Source organism: Triturus cristatus, chromosome 8 (assembly GCF_964204655.1).
Source record: "Triturus cristatus chromosome 8, aTriCri1.1, whole genome shotgun sequence".
Lineage (NCBI taxonomy): Eukaryota > Metazoa > Chordata > Amphibia > Caudata > Salamandridae > Triturus > Triturus cristatus.
The window spans coordinates 964,477,751-964,503,483 of record NC_140591.1 but is presented as its reverse complement, the minus strand read 5'-3'; the positions used below and the strand labels follow the sequence as shown (position 1 = coordinate 964,503,483).

The window sequence follows — 25,733 nt, the reverse complement described above, 5'->3', positions numbered from 1 at the left end:
TAATGCCCTGTGATTATGTTTTTAGCTTGGTTACAAACTTAGCTTGTAAGGACTGGGATGAGGAGGCGATGAGCGGGTTACTTGCTGGTAATCTTCATTACTTTAAGTCCAAGTCTTCCTCTTTAAAATACTTAAAAACTAAGAGACCCACCCTCAACCACAGAGTTTCACCTCCTCAAATAAACGAATAATTGGCAAACTAATTGGCAATTTTAAACTGAAATTACCATCTCGATAAATCTGCCCTCATAACAGTGATCAAACGTGTTGGCACATGGTGCCTTACCACCAAGTAAGTGTAATAGCGCTGGCCAAAATGCTTGTGATTCAACCCCTGCTGTGCACTGCCCCTGCTTACCTTTCGATAGAATGGATGCTTTGCTTTTTTGGGCTTTTTTTTTTAACAGAGGTGCACCAAAAGGTGCGTGCTTGTCCAAGCAGCCCCTATCCTCCTATTTCTCATTCAGGGTTATCAGTTTACTTCAGTCTTTCTTCTTTGAAATACATTCTATCAACAACTATGACTGTTCTGGTGTTGACTTGTGTCCTATGTAGAGGTTTAAGGGATGCCTGCGATTTACTGTACACTTACATTGTATTTATTGAGATGCAGAACCCGCCCTTTCGGTTGTTACTAATTGGCTGTGTGTGGGATGTAGGGGACGCTCTGAGGGCGGCTCCGCTGAGCCCTGACCATATTGTGACCAGGCTCCATTCGTTTGTAACACAAATGTACTCACAGGGAGCTCCCTGCACAAGTGTTTCCACAGAGACGCGTATAGAATGCAATGTAAAGGAATGTAACCCCCCCACCCACATTCCTTTCCTCCCTCTCTAAGAGCGCAGCTCCCGAAGAACTGTCCAACATCGCTAGCAAACGAGCAAAAGGAATTGCGCATTTTGAGCCCCGGAAAGGATTTGCAATTGTTGAAAAGATGCGAGCTCGATGCATTTGGGTCTGAGATCTTCTTTTCAAACCTGGAATATTGCGGTTCCTGATAAAACTCTCGTCATTTCCGCCCTAGCTGGCATGTGTGTTAGTGTCGCGCTGCCGTGCGTGGTGGATGCTGTTGGTAGCTTGTGGTTGTGCGGCTGGGAGTAGGAGAGCAGCGCAGGCTGTGCGTGGGAGCTGAAGAGGCGGAGAACGGAGAGGACCCGCACGACGTGCCTCAAACAACCCCGGCAGCTACCTCGAAGGCAGAGGGGCACGGCGGCCCCTCTGAGGACCACTACGGGCGTAAATCACCGGAGAATCCCTTCTAACTCCAGCCACCCCCTGGGGATGAAGTGAACGTTACAGCCGCAGAGAGGACAGTTCCTGCCATCGCCCGGCGTCAGTCAGTGCCTGTTTGGTGGAAGAAGCGGGGTGGACGCTGCGGGCAGCCTTCTACACCCACAGGGCACCTGCTGACTCTTTTTTGGAGCAGGGAAGGAAGGCGAAAGGATACACGGGACCCAAGGAACAGAACACCGAGTTGGGCTGTGGTTATCGCTGGCTGCTCTTGCCTGGTGGAGAGCGCCTCCGACTTTTCGAGATGGCTTTGATTATGGAACCTGTCAGTAAATGGTCTCCGAGCCAAGTGGTGGACTGGATGAAAGGTAAATAAAGCATAGCGGGTAGGGGTGGGGGCACACCTCTCATTACACCTACTCCCTTGCTTCTTGCGGAGTGTGCTTGTGGGAGGATGTCAGGGCACGGGCTTCATCACGCACTTCTGGCACATACATACCTATTGATTTTGGGGATGTCAGAGCAAGCGGGCATAGCTTTAACTTTGAAGTGGTCTTCGGCGGCGGAACACAGAGCAGCAGCTTGTTTGTTATTTTTTTCATCAGAAATCAGATATAAAAATCTACGGATATTAAGCAAGTGTATCCATTAACAACTGGCAGATCCGAGGTGGCAGCGTTGTTTACACATTCCCGCGCTGGGGGCTTCCATGCCAGAGAGTGGCAGTTCACTGTAGGGCCGAGGAGGCAGCGGGTAGAGAACTAACTGTAAATAAGAGAAGGTGTAGGGGTTATGCGAGGGACATCCGATATGTGAACTTTCAAATTCAAATAAGAAAGGTTCATGTTTAGATTAAGAGGGGCTCCGGGGTGCCAAGCTAATAACATTTCAGCATCCCTACAGTCGGGTTCTTCTCTGCCCGCCTGAGTACTAAAGCGTGGGATGGCGCACGCAGCACGCTGGGAGTTGTGCGTGGGGAGCGCTGGCCTGGGAATGACGCGCCGTGTCTAAGACCTCCTGCTCCCATTCCCACCACCCGCACCAATCGGGTGGAGGACCCCCCCCCCCCCCCCCAACGTGGCAGGGAAGGACAGGTATCGGTTGGGCCAGCCCCATTATTTCCACAAACAATAGCCACTTTACTAAAAAACAACATCGCATTGCTTTGCCAAAAATATCCGTTCTGTCAAGTGGTGCTGCAAGGATGCCAGGTGCCCTAACGCATAGAAGGAAAGGGCCTATAGTCTAGTTTAGTGGTAGAGATTGTAGCGCCTACTGCCTCTGTGCCCCGGTGCTGTTGCTCCAGTTGCACCATTGATAGCTATGAGCCCCTGGTTCTGCGCCTGTGAATTCAAGAGGAGAGCTCCCGCGGGAATGCATGTCCGGTCAGTGGGTACATGCTGTCAGTGCAACAGGTGCAACGGCACCATGATCCGGGTGCCTGATGAGCCCTCAACACCCCACTTGGGTCTGCGTTTCACAATATTAACATGGGGCTGGCGGGTCCACTTCCCGTGGTTGTATTAGTGCATATGGCACTCTTGCTACGTCACTAGCTGCACGCGAATCCGAGGGTCACCGAGCCGAGCAACCCGTGAGCGCGCCTCTTCCGCATCCTCCATTTCTGCTCATACTCCGTGATCCCGCGGTAGCCTAGGCGATGCGGATTAACGCTGAGCAGCTAATAGGCTTTGGCTCCAGTGTGGTGCCGAGCGCCGTCCGGCAGCGCTGCACGGTCCTTTGTACCGGAACACTTGTGAGCGGCAGCTGCCCGGGTAAGAACGAGGCTTAACCAGTGATGCGGAGCACGCAGGGCACCCTCGCCGAGACGAGCTCTCTGAAGTGCGCCAGTTATGAAAGCTCACTATTAACCCCTGCCGCGCAGGAGCGTTAAACGGCTGCTTGTTATGAGGAAGGGAGCAGTTTGGAATGATCTTCCTTACACAATACTTCTCTGATATTTGTTTATCGCTATTTCCATAATCCTTCTTTGAAAGTTAATCATGAAAAATCATTGGCATGGGTTTTCAAGATGTATAATTAGGCTGCTGTAATCAGAACAAGAAAGTCGACTTGTGCAACATTGCCTGGACAATATCTGCCTTAGGCCTCTTTCTTTGATATTCATCTGTTTGCAGAACGCTGTAAACAATTTCCATCCGTGGCACACGATTTATAATTCTATGTTTTGAAATACCAACATCAGAGAGGGCCAATTGGAATGTCAGAGGCGTTGTCCACTATTCTGTATAGCTGTGTACCTACCGAGGCTCAAAGGGGACTTCACGAATGCCCGCAAGGCCACATGGCACTGACTATAAACTCCGGGGAGGGATGATGTGTTGGTACTGGGGTGGGGCGCTTCATTTTATCTAAGATAAACAGAAGTTTTAAGTATCACTGTTTTAGTTTTCACATGCTGATTGTTTTTACTGTAATGATTTTAATTAATTGAACAGTTAATAAGTACAACTACAAAATGTTTTGAAATATTTATTTTAAAGAGAGCAATTTGGAATGCACAATCTCACTTACGTAAACTGTTGGGCTTAAAGCATTGATCAGTACTTTACTCTCAAAAGTAAAGAGTAGATCTTTTGAAAGCCAATATTATCTTCTTACACCTTAAATGATTTCCACCTTCATTCAGAGATCCCTGATGCTACTAAACAATTGTTCTCCATTACACCCTCAAGAAGGCCTCCATGTCCCAGGCGTAATGCAACGAGGAGCACCGCCTACCACAACATATATTTTTTAACAAGCTTTTCTTTTTTAAGAAAAAAAAAATAACCTGTATGCTTTGTGTGTATGTCTTCAAAATCCACTATTCACTCATTATAAGGGGCACCTCCACCAACCCTGCCCCCTGTCATATTCTGCAAGCCAGAAATTTTGGAGGTGCAATATGGGAGGGAGAATAGTGAACTGGTATGAGTGGACTCCTGATCGGTGTAATGAAGATTTCCAGTAGGTAATTGGCAGCGACGGCCCGTGTAGGGCGTTTTACCGGGGAGGTGACGTGGGGCAGAGGAGGGGCAGGGTGGGGGGTTGCAAAATGCGGCATACGGCGGATTGCAGGTAAGTTCCGGAAAGAAAATAAAACAAATTTTGTTACGCGCGCTGCATCGCATTTGGCGATGCTGCGCGCTACGAAATTTTTTTTTGTAACTTACCTGCAATCGGCCGTATGCCGCATTTTGCAACCCCCCACCCTGCCCCTCCTCTGCCCCACGTCACCGCCACGGTAAAACGCTCTACACGGGCCGTCGCTGGTAATTGGTTCATTTTCAAGCTGTCTATGATTTCTTTCTTTTACAAGGCATTACAGTTTTGCCGCCCACATACTCAGCATGTAGATATTGCAGACATTTTTGTGTCAGGAAACAGGGAAACCTCTGGGTCCTAGCGCTTTCTCTATGCTGTGTGGGCCTCTGCCCTTAATTTGCCTGATAGTGAAAGAATTTGGTTTCCTTCTCAATCTTTGCTTATGCATCTACTCCGAGTCGTAGCTATGTTTGAATTTGCCTCTTGGAGGTCCTGAAAAGAGCCAATTTTTCATTTACCGCAAACCAGCATAGTTTAGTTGCCAATGAGTAAAATTTATTGAAGCTAATGTATGGCAATGCTCTGTAATTAGGCATGTGTAGATACTTTCCAGACAGAATCCAGCACATTCAAAATAACTAATTGAGCTGCTATTAGGATAGATAAGAATAATCTTCCCTGCTCACTGTTCTCCACTCATGACATACAAGCAAATAAAGTTTCAAGACCTCTGCACTGCACAGCAGTTATTAAAGTATTATCGCATAACCCATACACCTTCTCTTATTTTTTAACAAGCTTAATCTTCAACTCACAAGCTTGACAAATTGTAAAACAACCAATGTCATGTATCTGCTACTCTGCCCATGTAACCAAGTTTACGTAGGCGAGACAGCACGCATGCTGTCTACTAGATTAACAGAACACAGGTCAGCTATACGCACTCAAAAAACTCAAGCCCCTCTGGTCCGTCATTACATGGAAGCTAATCACACTGCGGACCAGATACGTTGGATAATTCTGGAAAAAATCAGGATTAATTCGGGTACAGCCAGTATGAATATACGCAAAAGTAGAGAAGTCTATTGGATTTTTCTTCTGAATACATATCAAAATGGTATGAACAATGAAATCCCTTGGGATCAAGCCATAAAATACAACTGTGGTTAATACCCATTTGGTAGTCGGTTCAACTCTGCTTTCTCAAAATAGTTTTTTACTTCTAACTATTTTTTTCTTTGTTGATATAATATATCATCTCAGATTCTATATCTCTACAGTCACTTGTAGATCAAATCTGTATTTCCTACAGATTATGAGCATTCATAATACTATATTCTACCTTAACCCTTATCAATTACCCTTTCCAAGATGGCTGCTCCATTTTTCTACAATTTTTTCTATACACCCACATAAGGTAGTCCATGTGTCTATGTCAGCAAATTTTGGAAGCCTCATTTCCGTTTGGCTCCGCGCGTATACAATATTACTATTTAAACATAGCTCTAATTCACGCGGTCACCCTTTCTGCCCTGGACTCGAGCAGAACGCCATACGGTAACCTATCGGTGACATCGTGATCAACGGCGGGTTTTTCCTGTTAAAGTAAGTAGACTCTATAACATTTCATCGCTACCTCGCGATTATTTACATCACCTAGATAGAATTTATACCCATTTTATCGTCTCATCCGTCTTGTTACTTTTCTTTATAGATATCTTTAGAAAAAGCATTACGGAGAATGCCAGCACCCCTGTCTTAAAATACCGAGGCTCCGCCTCCTTACTACATAGGTAAGCCCATACTGATTCACTGTTTCCCCATAGTTACAGCTACGAGACATAGTCACTGTTACTAAGGAGTCGGTCTGTGAAGCAACTTGTTTCTATTCACAGATACCCCGATAAAAGTATAATCACCGCACCTGAATATTCATAGTCGTGATCCGTCGCACCACGCTGACAGCACCTTAGTTTCAAGCTACGACCGTTTTCAAAGTAAGGTCGGTTCCACTTTAACTATATGTAGGCACTTTTGGAAACATAAAAACGACATAGCATTTCTATGCAAGCTCATCCTGTACCTACGTTTAATTAATTTGTCCATAAGTTTTCGATAACATCCTTCTTAAGTAGTTACTCATCTACATAATTATAGTTGCAGAATATACAGAAAGTTGGAATACTGAACAATTATCTGATCAAGATTCCTCTGAACCATCGACCTGTAGTTCATCTTGTAATTTTCACACAGGTACGAATTATTATGGGCAGATCAGCGATTTAGCAACACATTCTTCCCTCCCTCCCTGTTTAATCGATTTGATGTCATGCTTTACAAGAAGCTACCTACTTCTTTGGATTTATCAACTCTTTCTAAACTCTCCCTCATCTCTATATCCTGTCTTTTCCCTTCTTTTGTCCCTTTTTATGTAAAAGCTGACAACCTTAACTAAGTCCCAGGCTGTAGCATAAATGCATATCTTCTTTAAAGTCACGATTGGTAATGGGATTTTCTAAGGTGTTAGATTACTAAGTTCACCTTCTTTTTATTGTCCTGACTAATGGATTTGTAGACTAGTGATTTTAAGTGTTTTTATTCCAAGATGCCACATACTTTGTGTTCTGTATGGGCTTGTAATTCCTGATTTTGACTGTTGAACAACATGGCATGTTCTTGATAGCTATTTGTATCTCATTTAGGCATTGATGAACCAATTCTATGGCCCCCTGATGAAGGCACATTGCCGAAACGCGCGTAGGATTTTGGAAATATCCTAAGGCCATACCATTGGCATACTTGGCAGATTCTGTAAAATATCCCAAACTTTGTTAACACTGTGTCATTATTACATCGTTCATGTTTTGTGATTATTCATGCAGTTTATGATTTAAAATTATTTCTGTCATAGCAATGAAACAATATTGACCATTTTCATTCTTATATGTATGACTTAAAACTGATTCTCTTTTTTTCCATAAAAAATTAAAGATTTGTTATATAAATAACAATACTTTGAATATTATTACTGTTTTCAAGATTCATGCTTTTTGTTGTCTAGGTTCATTTAAGACAAAATTATTGTTTCCTAAATCTATGTTTTTTCACACATTTAAGTATTTCGGGCCTCTGCTTCCTACTTCAACGCTGGCTCTACGCCCCCTCCAGAAAGCCTCATTCTTTCACATATATCACTGTTGACCTCGCCAATCTATACTGCGGATTCAGAGACGTGGGTCCCTCTGGAATTCCAAAAGTACTAAAAAACATGAATATTACATGCATAATGGAAACATATATATATATATTATATGTATCAAAAATAAATTGAGTGCTGCAATCCCTGTATGAAAGCTCATCTCAAATTTCCTTTTCTACAGTAGACGTGTGACATCTCTAGTAACCCGTAAAAACAAAATGACGTAGCTGCTCAATGGCAATAAGTTATGGCAATTGAGTTGTGACATCATACTGCCACCTGTAATAGATAGCAGCACAGTTGAAGGGCAGGTCATGGATCATCATTGCAATAGCAGTTTAAACAACATATATTTTTTAAGATGAATGTCAGCAAAAAAGAGATGTTGATTGCAACATGTTTATTTTTTGCAAGCGAAACATCATTAAAGGAAAGACAAGATCTCTTTGCCGGTTTCAGCAAATTCTCGACTATAGATTAAAACAAATTGACTTACATTAACAGATTCTAATATATTTTGGTAACAAATCGCTGTTAGAAATGGGGTTCCTGATTGGCTGAGGTATGCACCCAGGTCAGGCAGGAACCACCACTCTAGTCAGGGTAAGCTAGATACATACTGAAAGATAACCTGTGCTCACTCTCTGGTAGCGTGGCAAAGAGCAGTCAGGCTTATCTAAAGAAGGAATGTGTAAAGTATTTGTCTAACACACATGCACAGTAACACAATAAATCCACCACAAAAAGGCTCCACACAGGATTAAAAAAAAAATTGAGAATATTTATCCGAGCAAAACAAGAAGAAAAACGAAAACAATGCAATCAGTTGAAGTTGATGTATGAATTTCTAAAGAGTAAATGCAAAAACAGTGCTTAGAGGTTAATAGCGCTAAAAGGTTACTTGAGGTCATGCTAGAATGGGGTAAAGCCAAAGTTCAGGCTATCACCAGAAACCACGCAGGACCTGCTGGTAAAGTACATTGGATTGAGCAAAGCGTTGACACTGAGAACACTATGCGCCGCTCTTTTCCATGCAGGTGGGTCGCTGCATTGTCGTCGTGCTTCGTTAAGTCAAAGGTAATGCCTCGTCACTGAGGTGAAGGTAATGCATCGTCGACGAGCTGCGCAGACTGTAGAGCTGCTGTCGTTGAACAACCTCTGTGTCAGCATCCTAGGGAAATGTGCAGCTTCTGATTGGCGCCAAGGTGACGATGCATTGGTTGTGTAGCAAAACAGCTACAGAACCCACTTCTAAGGCCCAGAACTTGGAGAGGGAATCTCAGGAAATGGTAGGACTCACAGAAGGCAGAGTACAGAAGCATCAGGAGAACTGCAGGAATTCTTTTGTGTTCCTGAGACTTCAGAAAACAGGAACCAAGCCAGCAATCCCTTGGAGATCATTTGAAGGGAAGTCTGAGTCCAGCTGCTCTTCAGCAGAGTCAGGGAGCAGCAGACAGCAGGGCAATAAGCAGAGAAACAGTCCTTCCAGAAAAGCAGTGCAGTTGAGTCCTTTAAGCAGCACAGCAGGCCTTCTGACAGGGGTACAGTTCAAGAACCAGGAGTGCCTGATTTTAAGGGGGGGGGAGACCCAGTACTTATATCCACAAGTGCCATTGATGGAGAGGGTGACTTCAAAGCAGCTCTCTGAAGTGCACAAGGATCCCTTTCAACCTAGTTCTGTATGCCAGGCTGTCTGTTGGGGCTAAATCAGTGTTTTGTGTGTGGACAAGACACTACCTATTGAAGCGTAAGCGTCAGTTCCTCCCATTCCTCCCTGCCCAGGAAGACCCACCAGAATGCAGATGAATCGAGATGAGTGGTCGGAATACAGATGAGCCTCACCTTCCTGTGTTTGTGGCTGTCTAGAGGGAATGCACAAAGTGTAGCTGTCATTCACCTTAGACGTGTATTGGAGACAGGCTGTCAGGCACATAGAGCAGTAAGCACAGAGAAATGTCCACTTTCTAAAAGTGGCATTTCTAAAACAGCAATGTTAAATCTAACTTCACCAGTAAGGAGGATTTATCATTACCATTACAAAGATATGAAACATGAAAAAACTACTCCTCTCTGATCAGGCATTACAGCTTAAATGTGTATTAAGGAATTCCCAATGCTTGCCCATGAGAGCGGTAGGCCTCACAGTAGTGAAAAATGAAATAGGCTGTTTGTCACTACCAGGACATGCAAAACATAAAGATACATGTCTTACCTTTTATGTACTTAGCACAATGCCCTTAGGATTACTTATTGCCTACCCCTGGGGTGACGTATAGGTAATAAAAGCGGAGTTTAAGGCTTGGCAAGTAGTTTTGAATACCAAATCAAATGGCAGTAAACTGCCTAGACAGGCACTGCAGTGGCAGGCCTGAGACAAGTTTGAAAAACTACTTCTGTGGGAGGCACAATCAGTGCTGCAGCCATCTTGTAGCATTTGAAGTACAGGCCCTGGGTATATGGTATACCACTTTACAAGGGACTTACCAGTACAACAAATATGCCAGTCAGGTATACACCAATGTCATAATGTGTAGGGGAGAAGCACATGCATTTTACCACTGGTTAGCAGTGGTAAAGTGCTCAGAGTCCTAAGGCCAACACAAATAATGAGCAAAAACACGAGGTAAAAGGTGAAAAGTTTAGGGGAAGACCACCCAAAGGATGCCAGGTCTAACGTGTGTCCCCCCACAGCTGAAAGTGGGGATATCTACCCGACCTCTAAGGAGTTCTCATCACTAAGGTGGAAAAACCTTCATAGACCATCAGCAATGACTTGATACTGATACTGCAACACTTTCCCATTGAAAATAAAGGAGACCGGGACTTGAAATAAAACCCTATAGGATATAATGTTAAATTAAATTGAATTATTTAAAATAGTTAAATATATGAATAGAAATAATTAAATATTAAAAATATATAAAACAGTTATTTAATTATAAAATACTTTACCAACTTTTTGAATGTAACAATACATGTAATAATACATTTTATAAGTTGTAATAAAACAAACATAAATTCAGTTTATTTCATTTTGTATATCACTTTTAATAACTATTAATGCATAATAAGATTTTTAAAACTTTAGGTGGGAAGTTTTTTTTTAACCTAAATGGCAGCAAATATCTTTAATTTAATAAGGTTAAATAAATTAAAAAATAATTAATAGTGATGTAAATGTTTATTTATTTTTTATTGACAAATTTATTATGAAGGGGATTCACATGTGAGCTCCATGTCAAACACCACAGGAAGAGGCTTTATAGTTTTAACTATTTGACAAGTAAAAGTTTTACGGATTTATATTGTCAACTATCTGACAAATGCAATAGGAGGTGGTTTAGTACATATATCCCTTTTTAGGGATGTAAGGTCTGGCCACCAGCATCTCCAGAAGAAGTGTTTAAGTTCATGTCAATGTATATTTTAGGGTCTCAAATATTGTTTAAGGCATTCTTCTGGCAGAGACCACTGGATCATGTCTTTTCAAGTGAAAATCAACCGATTTGCTTTATTGAATAATAAATGTGGTGAGAAAGGCAGTAGACCTATCAAGGCTCCTGACTAAATCTTTTGATTGTAAAAAGCCTCAAGTTTTCCATTAGGCTCATATAAAACCATTGCTGTGTTTTTTTTACAATTGGATCCTGCTGATGCACAACCTGTCACGTGGAACCTTATAGATACCAAGAGTTGACTACATTTATAGGGTTAGTGTTCCCCGTGATTGCTCTTTAGGGTACATGATTTGCACTCTGGTTAATGTGCAATACCCATATAAGATGGTTTCCAATTTGTAATCCCACCTGAAATCTTCTGAATATTTGTCATTTAGATTATAGTATTTTGTTATGTGTGCATTAAACTACTTTTTTTTTTTTAAAGAAAATGCATTGGTTAGACATTGATTTACTGTGTGTAGTTTTTATGTGTTGCTCACTTCTGACAACAACCCCTTGAATCAGCTTGAACTGCTCTGCTTGATGACCCTGAGAGTCCAGTTATTCATTGTGAACGTCTAGACAAATTCAGTAGGGAGGGTGCTTACATTGTGAGCTGTCTGAAAAATGCAAGAGGAAAGGTTTGTACCCTGAGAATTCTGCGGCAACTAGAATTGGAGGTAATTCCTGTTACAAACTTCTTGACAGTCACTGTAGGCTATACATTGTTTAACACTAAGGGGCATATTTACGAGCAAGTGGCGGAGCGTGGGTTAGCTCCAAATTTGCTAACGCCGTGCTCCGTCACTTTAGAAACACAGGGATGTGCCATACATACAAAAATACAGCGAACCCCTGAGTTTCTCCCTGCGCTGGCGCTAAATTCAGCTGCCTAGCATCAATGCAGGCACCCTTGCACATTAGTGCAAGGGTGCCTTCATTGAGAGAATCATTGTTTTCCTGATCTTAATTTTGACGCTGCCTCATATTTACGCCACCCTAGTAAATAGGGCGCAGCATCAAAATCAATAGGTATTGCGGAAGAACGGCCACCACAACAGCCATTGCCCACCCCTTGAACGCTAAATGTAGTGTGAGAGAAAGGCGAAGCCCCTATCACCAGAGAAACGTCACTAAAAGTGAAGTTCCTGTGGTGATAGGGGCTTGTAAATATGCCCCTAAGAGTCCTTTTGACACAGACCTCAAGTTCAGATGGTGCTAAAAAGGTTACTTTTTCATTGTGTACATTTGTAATTTCATGTTTAGTATTTAATTGTGTGTGAATTAAAGTACTTTTATTGAAAGTAAAATGTTGGACATTGATTTATAAAGAATGATTGTGTACTTTGTGGAATTCTGTAATGTCAATGTAACCCCTTTAGTGGCTTTAGTTTGTTCTTTTAGCTTTATTTTTTAAACTATGCTGTTGATACTCAATTCCTGATCCAGCAAAATGACAGGAACTCTGACTTTTCCATTACAATTGGAGAATGTCTTGCTTCAGTGCGCTATTGGATGGCCGACATATTTTTTGAAGTTGAATGCAGATACAACAGAGGCATTCATTCTAGCAAATCATCCTCATAACTGGACCTCTGTTAGGTAGTCCTTTGCATTTGGCTTACCCACTGGTCCTGTTACCACGACCAACAATGTTGGTATGACTATGACACTGCAGAATGCTACTCTTATCTTCTACCTGGATAGCAACAAAATTGCTGGTTCATGTTACTCCTTTTTAAGAGCATTAAAGAACATTCTTCCTTGCCTCCTATTTGAATGGAGAAGTTTGTGGATCTAGATAACTATGACAGCCTGTATGAATTATAGTAATGTACCCTTGCTTGGCTCATCTAAATATGCCATCTACCTGTTAAATCCCAGTTGGACTCCACCACGGTTTAGCAGTGAATCAATGTTTCTTGTTAAAGACACTTTGCTTGATGCACAAGACAATTACTGGCACTCGTCCTGAATATCTCAGGTTTTGGCCTCAGCCCTTCCTTCCCACTCACATGCTTTGATCCTCTTCTCCTGCACACTTCTTTGTGCTTATGCTCCATCACACCAGATCAGGCAAATGATTTGTCCTTGTTCTGGCTGTTGTTCCCAGTAGACTTGAGGTAAAGGACTCTGCCCATGTGATTGCAGGATGGGCCATGCATGAGCTTGAGAGATTGTAGAGTGCGGCACATTAAAGCCTAACCTACTGGCAGTCTCAGTGGTTGTGTTAGAAGCAACTTCAAAGTTATGATTGCAGATTCATTATGCCCTTTTATTTCTGCTCTGGTACATGTAGCAAGAAGACATCTTCATATAAAACTGCTGCTATTCTTTAGAATCAGCACAACCCACATGTTGAGTTTTTGGAACACACTCACAGTTTGGAGAAACAGATTTCCAAATTCTGACTATACATTGATGTGTTTCTATCTCTCCTCTGCTCTCCTCTGGTGATGCATCAGTGTATACAGAGAAACATTGATTTAAATCAAAACAACACTCTTCTTCAAAGTCAGTATTTGTGGCACATCTTTAATTTATTGGCCCAAGAGAATCCTTTGAGTAAGCAGGCTCAGATGTCTTGATTGACAGTTAAATAATCTCTAATGAAATTGGTGTTGTTGTCACATGCTACACTGGTGTACACTGTAAAACACAAATTCAGAAGACACTGCTGCTCTCCTTCAGGGATAACATATTTTGTGCATCTTGTATTGAACAGATTAGGATTGTTGTTGAAGGAGACAGTCTGCAGAACAATAACTGCAGATTTTGCACCATATACAGACCTTATGCCACTATGGCCCCTGTCCACCCTTAATGTATAAGTGCATCCCATTTGTATCACAGATTCAAATCAAACCTCCAATCTTCTTCAAATTTGGCATTGGGGGAACATGTTGAATTCATTTGACCAGCACCCTTGATAGAGAAGGTTTTCTCCTGAGTCCTGATTGCAGAATCTTCAACTCTGGTCACCACCGTGATTTGTCCTCTTAGTTTAATTATGAACACAGTGAAAACAGAGAATGGATTGAAGTAGTAACTCTCCTTCATAGTCAAAATTTGTGATGTATCATCAACGTCCTTGAGCAAGAAGCCTTGTTCATGCTATGTCATGACTGCATGTTTATCAACCTCTTTCACCAGTACTCCATATTGACATTTGCAAATTAAGGTGCCCCTTTTTCATTGCCATGCACAAGGTGGCAGGCACCGCGCGGTGCCCGTCACGTTGTGCATGGCAATGCGCAGCATGCCTCTTTGGCATTGGGGCGGGTGCTGCTTACAGCAGCACCCGCCGCAATGTTAAAGATGAGGAATGCGACCGCCAGGGTGGCGGTCGCATCCTAATTGGAAGTGCGGGACCGCCGCTCTGCTGGCGGCCGGTCCCAGCACCACTAGGGTGGCGTGCGGACTTCTAATAAGCCCCATAGTGTAAAATAGTGTACACCTGTACCTCTCTGTTACATCATCTTGCTTCATTTCCAACAATTCATGATGGGGCTGGGTTAAAGTTCAATTGTTGAAGATAAATAATTTACTTCATGTGCTCATTTTCCATTCCGAATATATTTGTATATTGCTTAATTGCATGCTGTCATGGAGCTATTTATTTATCCGGTGATGATGAGGTCAGCAAAGTTGTATGCAGATGTTGAGGTATTCCGAATTAGCTTTAGTAATTAATACTCCTCTGTGAAAGTTACCAGTTGATTTCTCTGCTCGATATCTGGGTACAACAGTTTTCTCTACAATGCATAGACTGATGGACGATCAACACCTTACTGCTTTTTGCCGGTTCTCTGGCACAACATCGATGTCACAAATATTGATGTAAAAAATATCGATGAAAAAATGTAGACAACAAAAATATTGACTCCCTATACTTAAACCGGTAAGTACAAAAAGTTTGACTAAAAAATATCAATGTAAAAAAAATAGTTGTAGAAAATATCGATTTAAATATATATATATAAAATAAAGTAATACATAGTAAATATATTAAATATTAAAATTAATTTTAACAAAATAAAATAAATGTAATATACATTTTAACAAAATATAACAAATAAACTTAATTAAAAAAATAACACTCAAACATAATTATTTATATATATATATATATATATATTTACTTTAAAACAATAAATAAAGTGTTATTTTTAATTTATTTTAAAAGTTAAAATTCTATAAAAATAAAAATATACATAGATCAATAATTTAAAATATAGGAAAAAATAAATCAATAATAAATTAAAGTAATAAACAATAAAAAAAGTACATTTCCCAATACAGTCAGTGTTTCCTACTCCAATAAGTACAACAGTAGGGAAAGTGTTGGATAGTGGAGGGATTACATTTACTATTCCAAATCCACTCAAGTTGGATAGAGGAGAGGTAAAAATTACTATTCCCATTCCAATTAGTGCAACAGTAGGTAAAGTGTTGGATAGCAGAGGAATACAATTTACTATTCACACTGCAGTCAGTTTAAAAATAAAATTGAAATACATATTTAAAAATAAAAAAATATAAAAATAAAATATATAAATATTTTAAATATTAAAAACAAATATATTAAATATATAAAAACAGACATAATATAATATTAATTACATATAACAAAAACCTATAAATATTCTATAAAAAAAAATATATATTTTAAACGAGAAAAGATTTACAAACAAAAGCATTAATTATAACATACATGTATTTATTTTAGTTCCTACCCTATAACACCACACAAATCACAACACACTTCTATTTTTTTTTAATGTACTTACATAATAAACATAATTCTTTATCAATTCAAAATATCTTATTAACTAAAAAAACTAATAAAAATGAATTAACTACCCACACTTTAACCCTATAATCTCCACAATAGACACCTAAATTAAACTGTAAAATGATAAATTACACAACTATAACGCATTTTAAATTTAAAACTATCACCATTAAACAACTAATTATGAAGTAAGTAAAATGTATTTAATACCCACCCTTTACCCACCTAAAAACAACACATCAAAAAATAAACAATTACACAAAATAAATATCAAATAATTACCATTATTAAACAACTATATAATAAATAATTGAAAACAAATTATGTCCCACCATTTACCCCTATAAACACCACAACACAGACCTAAATGTAATTGCACAATTACCATGATTATTTTTTAATTACACTAACTAATTTCAATTAACACATGATTAATTATTTTAAAAAACACTTGCCACCCTTACCCCTATAAATCCCAAAACACACACCTAAAATTATTTACACAATTACAATAGTTAATTACCATTCATCAATAAAAATATTCTTCCCACGCTTTACACCTATAAACACCAAACACACACCTAAAATTAATTACACAATTGCCATAATTAATTAAATTAACAACTAATTAATAATTACTTAATAATACATTACTTTACACATTTAACACTATAACATCTCAATCAAAAAACTTTATGAAATAAAAAATAATTAATTAATGTAATACAATTAAATCACTCCCCACTCTGTTCCCCTGTAAACCTACAACCCGCAACGGAACTAAAAAACACAAAATTCTAATACTTTTTGATAATAACTACTAAAATGTAACACATACATTAAAAAATATAAACAATTCTCATACGAAAAAAATACATCATGTACATTTAACACATATACTAAAATACATAACATTAATCAACAAATCGATATTTTTAACAACTATATTTTTGCAAACATTATTAAACATTTTGATATTTTTAAAATCAGTGTTACTTACCTTAAATCGATATTCTTGACTATGATATTCTTGCTGTTGATATTTCACACTCACAATATTTATGACTCGATATTTCTGCCAGTCGACATAAAAAAATTGATATTCTGTCTGCACCCCTTTTTGCCAATGTAAACCATTGAAAGCTCAGTTGTTCAGAGCCCATGTGTGTTGCTTTGATTCTGAATTAGATGACATTATTTTGATACAGTTTTTTCGGATGGGCCTCTCACAGCTTGATCTAATCCTTCTGTTCTTTGGACAGATGAAGACAAATGTAACAACTCCTTCAGTGGAATATGATTGATTTTCTATACTAGCAGCTTTGAGGCATGCCACCAACAGAGGTTTTCCACATTGCCACTATAATCAATAAAAGCACCAAATGTTATCCTCATTCCCAGCATAAATCCTTATGCTCAACCTTGAGAAGGGTAATGGTTTTCAAATTCAAGGGGGCAAGTGGGTTGAGTGACAAACGAGGTCCAGAGAATATCTCACTGACATTTGAATTGGAAAAGACAGTTTAGCAACTTCATGCAACATAGGAATAGATCATGTTGACAAAATCAATCATAAAAATTAGAATAAATTATACCATCTGCTGCATTTCATAACAGCAGATACACATTCTTTAACAAAAGAGAATCATTGATTAATTAAAATCTTTGATGAAACTTCTGTGTGGAAACGTTTTAATTACATTAGTTCAAGAGAGTGGATTCTGAATCCGCGCCGTGTTCTTTTCCTAGGAAATGGATCTTTGTCACCATTTTAGAATGGAGCATAAGTCGAAAACATCTCAATAAACATCATCAATTTAGTTATTTAATTCAGTCAATGATGAGAGTTTTGGGTCAGTTGGAAAACCTGTATTTGTCGATAAGAGTTTAGTATATTACTCTTTGTCTCTTTATTCAAATGATTAAATCGGATAACCCGTTTACAGGAATATCAAGAAAATCACAGTTAGAATCAATCAAGAAGATAACTGTGTGTTCCATAAAGGAAGTTACATTCCTATTCTACTCTAGCGGCCCCTTACCTACCAGAACCCAAAAGAGTCCTTTTGAAATAGAGCAAGATTTAAGGGACAATTGAAATAGAATCAGAATGAAGTCAAACTCCTCATGAAGAGTAGTTCTTGAAACTTGTCAGAGTCTCTTCTCTCTAACAGCATCAGGAAGCAGTTGCAGCAAAAACTGTTCAAATTAAGCTAAGATAATAGTCACAGTAGTAGCCATAATTGTTGAAGAAAAATAGACACCTACGAAGTAGTAGGTAACAGAAATCACTGTCAGCAGTAGCTCCCAGTGAATAGGGCAAAAGGTGCTAAAGAAAAAAAGGATGGTCACAGAAGAGTAGCCTGAACAAGTCAGGGTAGCACTTTCCTTCATATATATAGGAACACATATATTGTAAACATTAAAACGCATGCAACAATCCATGCTGGTGTTAGGTCATCTTAAGCTGATGAGGAAGGATCATCCGGTGGTCTTCTGCTTCTTCTTTCCTTCCCACAGTAAACAAATGAAGATGGCAAGGTGCTATCTACAAGTGTCAACTTAGTTGCTAAACATTCATGTGCGTTAGATTCACTTTGAGTTCCCACGAGAACCATGCATCATGTGCGTTAGATTCACTCTGAGTTCCCACGAGAACCTTGCAGTCTAAACTATTAGCTATTCAGCATTCCACTGCGTAACAATGAACTATTTTAAAGTTGCAACCTACTGAATAAAGTCATAAGATTCACATTTTCATGTAAGCATTATTGTTTAATACACAAGTCAATATTCAGCGTTGTGAATATGTGACAGTTAAAATCCTAACTAAATACCGTGAGAACATGTAGCTTAGGAAAAGAAGAAATACATTTTAAAGTCAGTAAATTCTACAGAGATGACATGTTTAAGCAAGTCTGGTGTGAATCAATTATAAATATAATATTGCACAGTTCAACATCTCCGAAAAGCATTTACTTATTAAGGAAGATATTTAATTGAAAGATAGAAAGATGAAAGATAAATGAGGCCTGGTCTGACCTAGTAATGTAATTACGATAGAAATTATTGCTAACTACAAAAAAAAATAACCCTACACGTTAATTTGCATGTTTAAGAAAAGGCACATTTTCCTACATTTCATTATTTTAAGCATTTTCATGTTAATGTCTAGCATAAATGATGACACTTATTTTAAGCTAAATGTTCCTGCTCTATCAAAACCTTAGCATTCCCTCACATGAAATGTTTAAATGGTGTGCAAGTACATAACAAGTCATAGCTCCATTCTGAACCATTTGTAATTCTTCAATTCCATTTGAAAAATGTTTTTAATGTGAAACTGTTTATCTTCATTAAACCTATCCCACTGTATATTTAGCCTTCCCACATCCTTTGGCATATTTAGACACACTTACATAATGTTTTGGTCTAAGCAGTTTCACTTCTACACCTGAAAGGGGCCAAGGAGTAGAAAAGGAGGCTTGTTTGACTAGAACTTAAATTCTTATCTTTCCTAATCCACTGGAAAAGTGTAAGAAATGAATGAATTACCTACAGCTAAAGCTTATGGATCATCTTTTGTTATATCTTGTTTGGATAATTAAGAATGTTTATCCTAAACTGGATTCAAACTAATTTGCAAGGAGTGTTCTTGTGTGGTAGTTCTAACACTCCTAGTCTGTTTTGCTCCTATACACACTACAAACACAGACATTGTACGGGCACTGTTTGAGTCCCTGAGAGGCATCCAAACATATCAAAACTACAATAAAAAATAAATAATTTAGTAACACAAGTCTAGAAGAAACTTGCAGTTCATGCCACTCCCGTAGGCACTATGTTTGTTTTTCAAATAGGTCTTGGTAGATTAAAAACATTTTCTGAAATACAAAATTAATGTAAAAACACAAGTCTGCTATGAATGTTACTATATTATCCATTTGTTTTCAATTCTAATCTTATTTGCAGCTTTATACAAGAGAAGGGAAATCAGGGAAGATCATATTTTGCCATGTATGGAAAAATATAGTAACATTTAAATGGAGAGTGAGTGTCAATACACAATGAGACCGTGAGGATATATGGAACAGATTAAATACATTTTCATTTCATTTTTATACATTGGATAAAATCAATGATAGGGCTTATTACCTAAAGAAATAAATATTAAGTATAAAAAACATGTGCCCCACAAATGAGTCATTGAACATAAAGTTATTCCTGGGCATCAGGACTTCCATCTAGCTATCATACCGAGGTTTAAAGTAGTAGTGAACTGGTATGCTTTTCCAAGGGGTAGGTTTTAGCTGACATGGCGCAAGGTCTATGCCAGAAGACATCACATTTAACTTATCTCATTGGGTATAGAGATTGCCAGAGAGCCAGGAGTAATTCCAAGAGTAGTCTCATTTCTGAACTAATCTTTGCAATCAGACGTAGCCTGTGTCCACAAATGTAAGCTTCAAGTCTTAGGTTTATGCAAAGTGGCTTGTCGGAAGGCATTAGGAGGCAAGGTTTTTTGTGAATGTCTTGCTTGAGGCTCTGAGGCAGCCCTCTAAACTTCTACATTGTTTTGAAGAAGTTTGTAATGTAAACATATGGGTTTCTTCTCCATTGCAACATGCTTGTGATTCATTATCACTTAATTATTTCGGTAATAGGGAGGTACCTGTCAGCCGGCACAGCCAGAACAGGTCAGAGCAGTGGGGGCAGGGGCGGATCAGGGTGTGGGGGAAGTCAACAGATGGGATTATGAAAATAAAATAAATAAATAAATACATAAATCCACTAACCTTGCGCGTGCCACATCGCCTTGGCCCCACCTCAGCCTCTCTCCCTTACTTGTACCGGCTATGCCTGCCTGTCAGCCAGACCTGCTTGAACCTTTTTGAGAGTTATATTGCTCATGATATGCATCAAGCAAATGCCGAATAGGAAAAGGTGCCTGTTGGACCTGGACTGAGATGAGCATGCCAAAGAAATGAGGAATAATTTTTCTTATTTTTAAATCTCACCAGACAATGGCTTGCTGTTCCAATTGCTACCTTTTACCAACCTCCCCTATCCAAACAAAGACACAGAGAGCACATCTGTTGTTATTGTTATGTATTCTTGTCCTCTGCCTGGGAATTATTTTGGCCAATCAGCAGAATTGAATTATTTTGCCCCTGCCCGCAGTTGTAAGGATAGGACTAAACATCAGCAGGCACAAGAGAACACTTTTTGTGGAGTGGGGTGTATGGAGCAATCCCTTTGGTTTGATTCTTTTTTTTTCAACTTTTGTCAAAACGTGCCACCCATCATAAACCCTTCCAGGTGTGCGAGCTCCCCCCGTCTGTCTTGGCCATACCCTGCATCGTCCCCTTCCTGCCAAGCATTCAAGGGGACAACAGCTTGTGTTGTGTAAAGGCCGCAGTTTTATTACAAAATACATGAATCGTACATCTTGCAACTTACTGGTTGGTCATTTGTGACCCATGTTTTGTTTATTACCTATCACTCTGAATATTGTCCACTGGTTTTCCTTCTATTTATTTCTGACAACACTGCCCCTGCGCAATGGCCCCTTTTGCAGGTGTTTCAGGTTCTGCTGGTTCTAGGCTTCCCTTGCTTTCGACCTCGTGGGCGGCCGTCAGACCCAGCCTGGGCTGCCAGTACCGTTCCGCTTCCCTGGACCCTTGCTGACCACTGGCCTGCTCACAGTTCCCCTGCTGTGTGGCATCCCAAGAACACTGTCTGAGCAGCTCTTCTATTCTGGCTGTCATTGTGTGCTGTCACCAGCTCCCCGTGCCTGCCGTGAGGCATCCCAAGGACACTGTCTGAGCAGCTCTTCTACTTAGGTTACGCTTTTCTTTGGGTCCTCTTTTTATGCTGCCTCTGGCTCACCCTCATCCACTGTCCTTACGGATCAGACAACCGCATTCTCACGGTGTGGGTCAGATTGTGGTAAGGTCATCCCCTGCCGCCTTTTGACCCTCTTGGTCACTCCGCCCTTCTCCCTCTTATTGGGCAGTTCGTACTTTTCAAAAGGTGCGCCCAATCCTTATGCATCTTTTTTTTCTCGCGGGCCTTCACCCTTTGCACTTCCGGTGGTCCCACCGCTGTTAGGGGTTTCCCATGGGCCCTTATCTGGTCCGGCTTCACCTCCCCTGGCCCGCGTCACTATTGACTATCCGATACTTTGGAAACAGTGAGCATTGGTTGCCTCTGTGTGTCCGAGCTGTACTGGAAACAGCTTATGAGCTAGCTATGAGAAATTCAGAGTTAAACATATGTACTTTAGGCAGCGTTAACACATTAAAGCAGGCACCCAGCTCTTACCTGCACGAGTGCACACAGTCATGCTACAGCCTCAGTATGTATTGCTTGTGATGCACCGCGACTCGGTAAGGAATGTTCAGCAGTGGATTCATGAACTGTGTTGACATAAGCAGTCTAGCATTTTTTTGTATCTTGGAGGTACCTGTTGCCCTGCTTTGTGCATGCGGGCACCATGTATTCTATGCCTGCAGAGTTTGTATATGTGCATCTTCTGAGCGTCGTTCTAAGTTCTGTTCTCCTGTGTGAACAGTTAACAGCCTCCTAGTTCGGGTGCGAATTGATTCAGAAAGGACAGGATGTCCTTATTGGACATCGTCCTCTTTGTGAATCATATCAGGCGGCATTGGTTGGATCAGACAGTGGCTTCTTCTGATGTGTTAACAAATAGGAAAAAAAAATTCAAAGCAGCATCTGTTTCCTGTATGTTAATACAAAGGCAAGGATGGCCTTTGCTGTTGCTTGTAACTCTCTATCCCTGCATTTGCAGCCTAACACAGGGGGCTGCACATTGTGACCTGCCTAATTCACATTTGTGACTCAGGCCATTTTGCAACCCCATGAAAATGCACAATTTGTGTTGCGACTTATTAGTACATTTGTGCCATAGAAAACTGCGTTCCTATCCGCACACAAGTTGGTGTGCAACTTGTGCAACTTGGCTAACCATGATCTGTGAATAGAAATAGTGCATCAGTTCATAAATATAACAATGCAGGCAAATGAGTTTATGTCAGTGGACGTACCTTGTAACTGGCATTACAATAACGGCATGGGTCATTCATCCAAATGTTTTTACTATTTCAGTAAATGTCCGAGCTGAATTATATAGCTGCATTTTTAGTACTGTGTCATACATGTCCTGGCAAAAGCATCTGCAGTGCTACTGTACAGATGCTGATACAGACATTTCAGAAACAACACCATTACAGGTATACTTGGCAAACAAGCTTGAACTATCGAGCTCTTGTCGGATCTTAAGAAGTACGTCCACCCTACTTTTGATACCTCCCAAATTCAAAAAGAAAAGATCTTACAATCGGACCTTCTCCGGTTTTGCTACAAGAATATGGAACTCTCTACCTCCTGGGATAAGATCCACAGCATCTTTCAAGAAACAGGTCAAACGGCTATTTTTGAGTGAACACTGACATCATCATCTTGTTCTCATGCTCTGTCTACAAATGTGGGCCTTATTTTACACCTTTGTTTTGATTTATTGTATGCTTGTCTGTTAAATGGGTATCTTGCTCTAGGGAAATTCTGATAATGTTCGGGGCGGGCCTTCTTGCCAACCCCTGAACTTGATTGTTTCCCCCTTTGCTTGTCGCTATGTGGACGCAGCTACACATTTTGTAACATTGTGCTTGGTTTTATTTGTGCTCTCACCACATCTGTACAGCTCTCTGATACCCGTAAGGGTCTTGTTTGTGCTTCATAAAACTTTCCAAATAAAATAAATAAATAAAGTGTGCTGACTTACCGTTGCCAGTTTGACCAGTCAGTAGCAGGACAGCAGAGTTGTAGGGACGCTGGGCTCTTTGTTTTATTCTTAAAAAAGAATAAACTTTACAGTGAATTATTTTATTTTGAATTGGCGTTGATTATTCCCGACACTGGCTACAACCTGTTTGCATCTAAAGAGTGCACAGATTTTATCCTAGTTGAAAAAGCAAGTGGGTGTGTTGGTATGGCAGACTCCAGTAATAATGATTCCTGCTTACTTGAGAGATTTTCATTTTTCTGCTCTAATGCGAAGAGGTGAGACTTGTGCAATGGATCAAGTAACGTCGTTCAAAGAGTGTGAGAGGATGTTTCCATTGCGTTGCCATGGTAACTGAATGACAATTTTACTCCTTCAGGTGTATTCCTAGGCCCAGGGCTCAACTGAAACAGTTCATAGTTTGTTTAGCATGTTGATCTGTTGGGTGGATTGTCTGGTCTTGTAGCAAAATGTATTTTTTATTGTTATGTCCAGCTTTCCTGATTGCAAGACTGTGTTGATTTGTCGCCAACGTATGTGAGCATTTTTATGGCGGCCGTTTCATGGCATCAACCTACCACATGCAGTTTGCCCAACTATGACAGTGAGAGAATATTATGTATTTATGAATGCATACGTCAATGTCAAGAGCCGCACAGAAATAAGGTCATCCCAGGCTCCACAGAGCGCCCGTGAGTGATATTACCAGTTAAGATAAAAAGGAGTGGCTTTTGTGCTAGTCTTGAGAGATTCCCTTTCTTGAAAACGTGCATTTGTATTTTACGGAGCCCCTCCTTTATCCAATCCGTAGCTGCCAGGCACAGTAAGAATTCCGCTATTGGCTGGGCTAAAATGAGATTGCCAGGAAAACCCTATGTATGTGTGCTGTGATTGACGTGTAGCCTCCACCACCGCTTTCATCTTGTGAATGTGTATATGTCGTGATCGACATTATGCAAGCCTAACTATTCAAGCGAAAGAGTGCTGTCCTGAAAATCAGGTGCTAATGGCCTCGTGTAGAAAGGTGTTTTGTGATCATAAAGGCTGCAATTTGCAAAAACGCACAGTCTGTGACTGGAAGGCAAGTCTTTTACGAGTCAGATTTTTTTTCCGGGTCACATAAGGCTGTTTGTAATCCAGTATAAATTGATAATAGGAAGAGGAATGAAAGAGACATCCTCCTCAAATCCTCATATTTGGGATTCGCAAAGGAACTCCTCACTGGTCTAGGACCTCAATTGTGGTTGCAAACAATATCACTGAACGGTTAACACAGCCTCCTAGTTCGGGTGCGAATTGATTCAGAAAGGACAAGATGTCCTTGTTGGGCATCGTCCTCTTTGTGAATCATATCAGGCGGCATTGGTTGGACCCTACACTGGCTTCTTCTGATGTGTTCCAGATAGGAAAAAAAATTCAAAGCAGCATCAGTTTCCTGTAGGTTAATACAAAGGCAAGGATAGGCTTCGCTGTTGCTTCCCTCTATCCCTGCATTCTCGGCCAATCACAGGGGCTGCACATTGTGATCTGCCTAATTCATTTTTGTGACTCCGTCCATTTTGCAACCTTATGAGAATGCACAATTTGTGATGCGACCTATTAGTACATTAGTGACATAGAAAAGCGCGTTCCTATCCGCACACAGGTTGGTGTGCAAATTGTCTATCCATGATCTGTGAATAGGAATAGTGCATCAGTTCCTAAGTAAATGTAAATGTGTTTGTACTTATATAGCGCACAGCTACCCCGGACTGGGGTCTCCCAGCACTGTACTCATACCGCTAGGGAACCCTTCCTGGCTTTTTCCCTGTGAAATATCCACTCCTGGGCATCCCAGGGTGATGCCAGGCATCCCCAGCGCTGTGGGGCCATTGTGGAGATTAAGCAAGCTATTGCCCAGAGTTGCAGCGTGGGACCCATGATTAGAATAGGCACTGAGGCGAGAATATCCGGTCCACGGAATTTATAGCCCGAGACCCTGCCGCGACGGGAATCGAACCCTGGTCCCGGACCAGTGCTCTGCATGCCGCTCTAACCATTGAGCCACACTTCTCCACGTCAGTCTATGTGAGTGGACGTACCTTGTAACTGGCATTGCAGTAGCAGCATGGGTCATTCATCAAAATGTTTTTACTTACTATTTCAGTAAATGTCCGAGCTGAATTAAACAGATGCATTTTTAGTACCGTGCCATACATGCCCTGGCAAAACCATCT

The 25,733-nt window shown here is 40.4% G+C and overlaps 1 protein-coding gene across 5 annotated transcripts in view; it reads left to right on the top strand.

Moving 5' to 3' along the window:
• The first annotated feature begins 1,068 nt into the window (after positions 1-1,068).
• Positions 1,069-25,733, top strand: part of CNKSR2 (connector enhancer of kinase suppressor of Ras 2) — a 1,692,689-nt gene continuing 1,668,024 nt past the window's right edge. For all 5 annotated transcript variants that reach the window (XM_085622481.1, XM_085622480.1, XM_085622479.1 and 2 more), the window contains exon 1: positions 1,069-1,599. In XM_085622481.1, the coding sequence (XP_085478607.1) occupies positions 1,536-1,599 (64 nt within the window). In that variant the 5' untranslated portion in view covers positions 1,069-1,535. The remainder of the gene's footprint in view (positions 1,600-25,733) is intronic.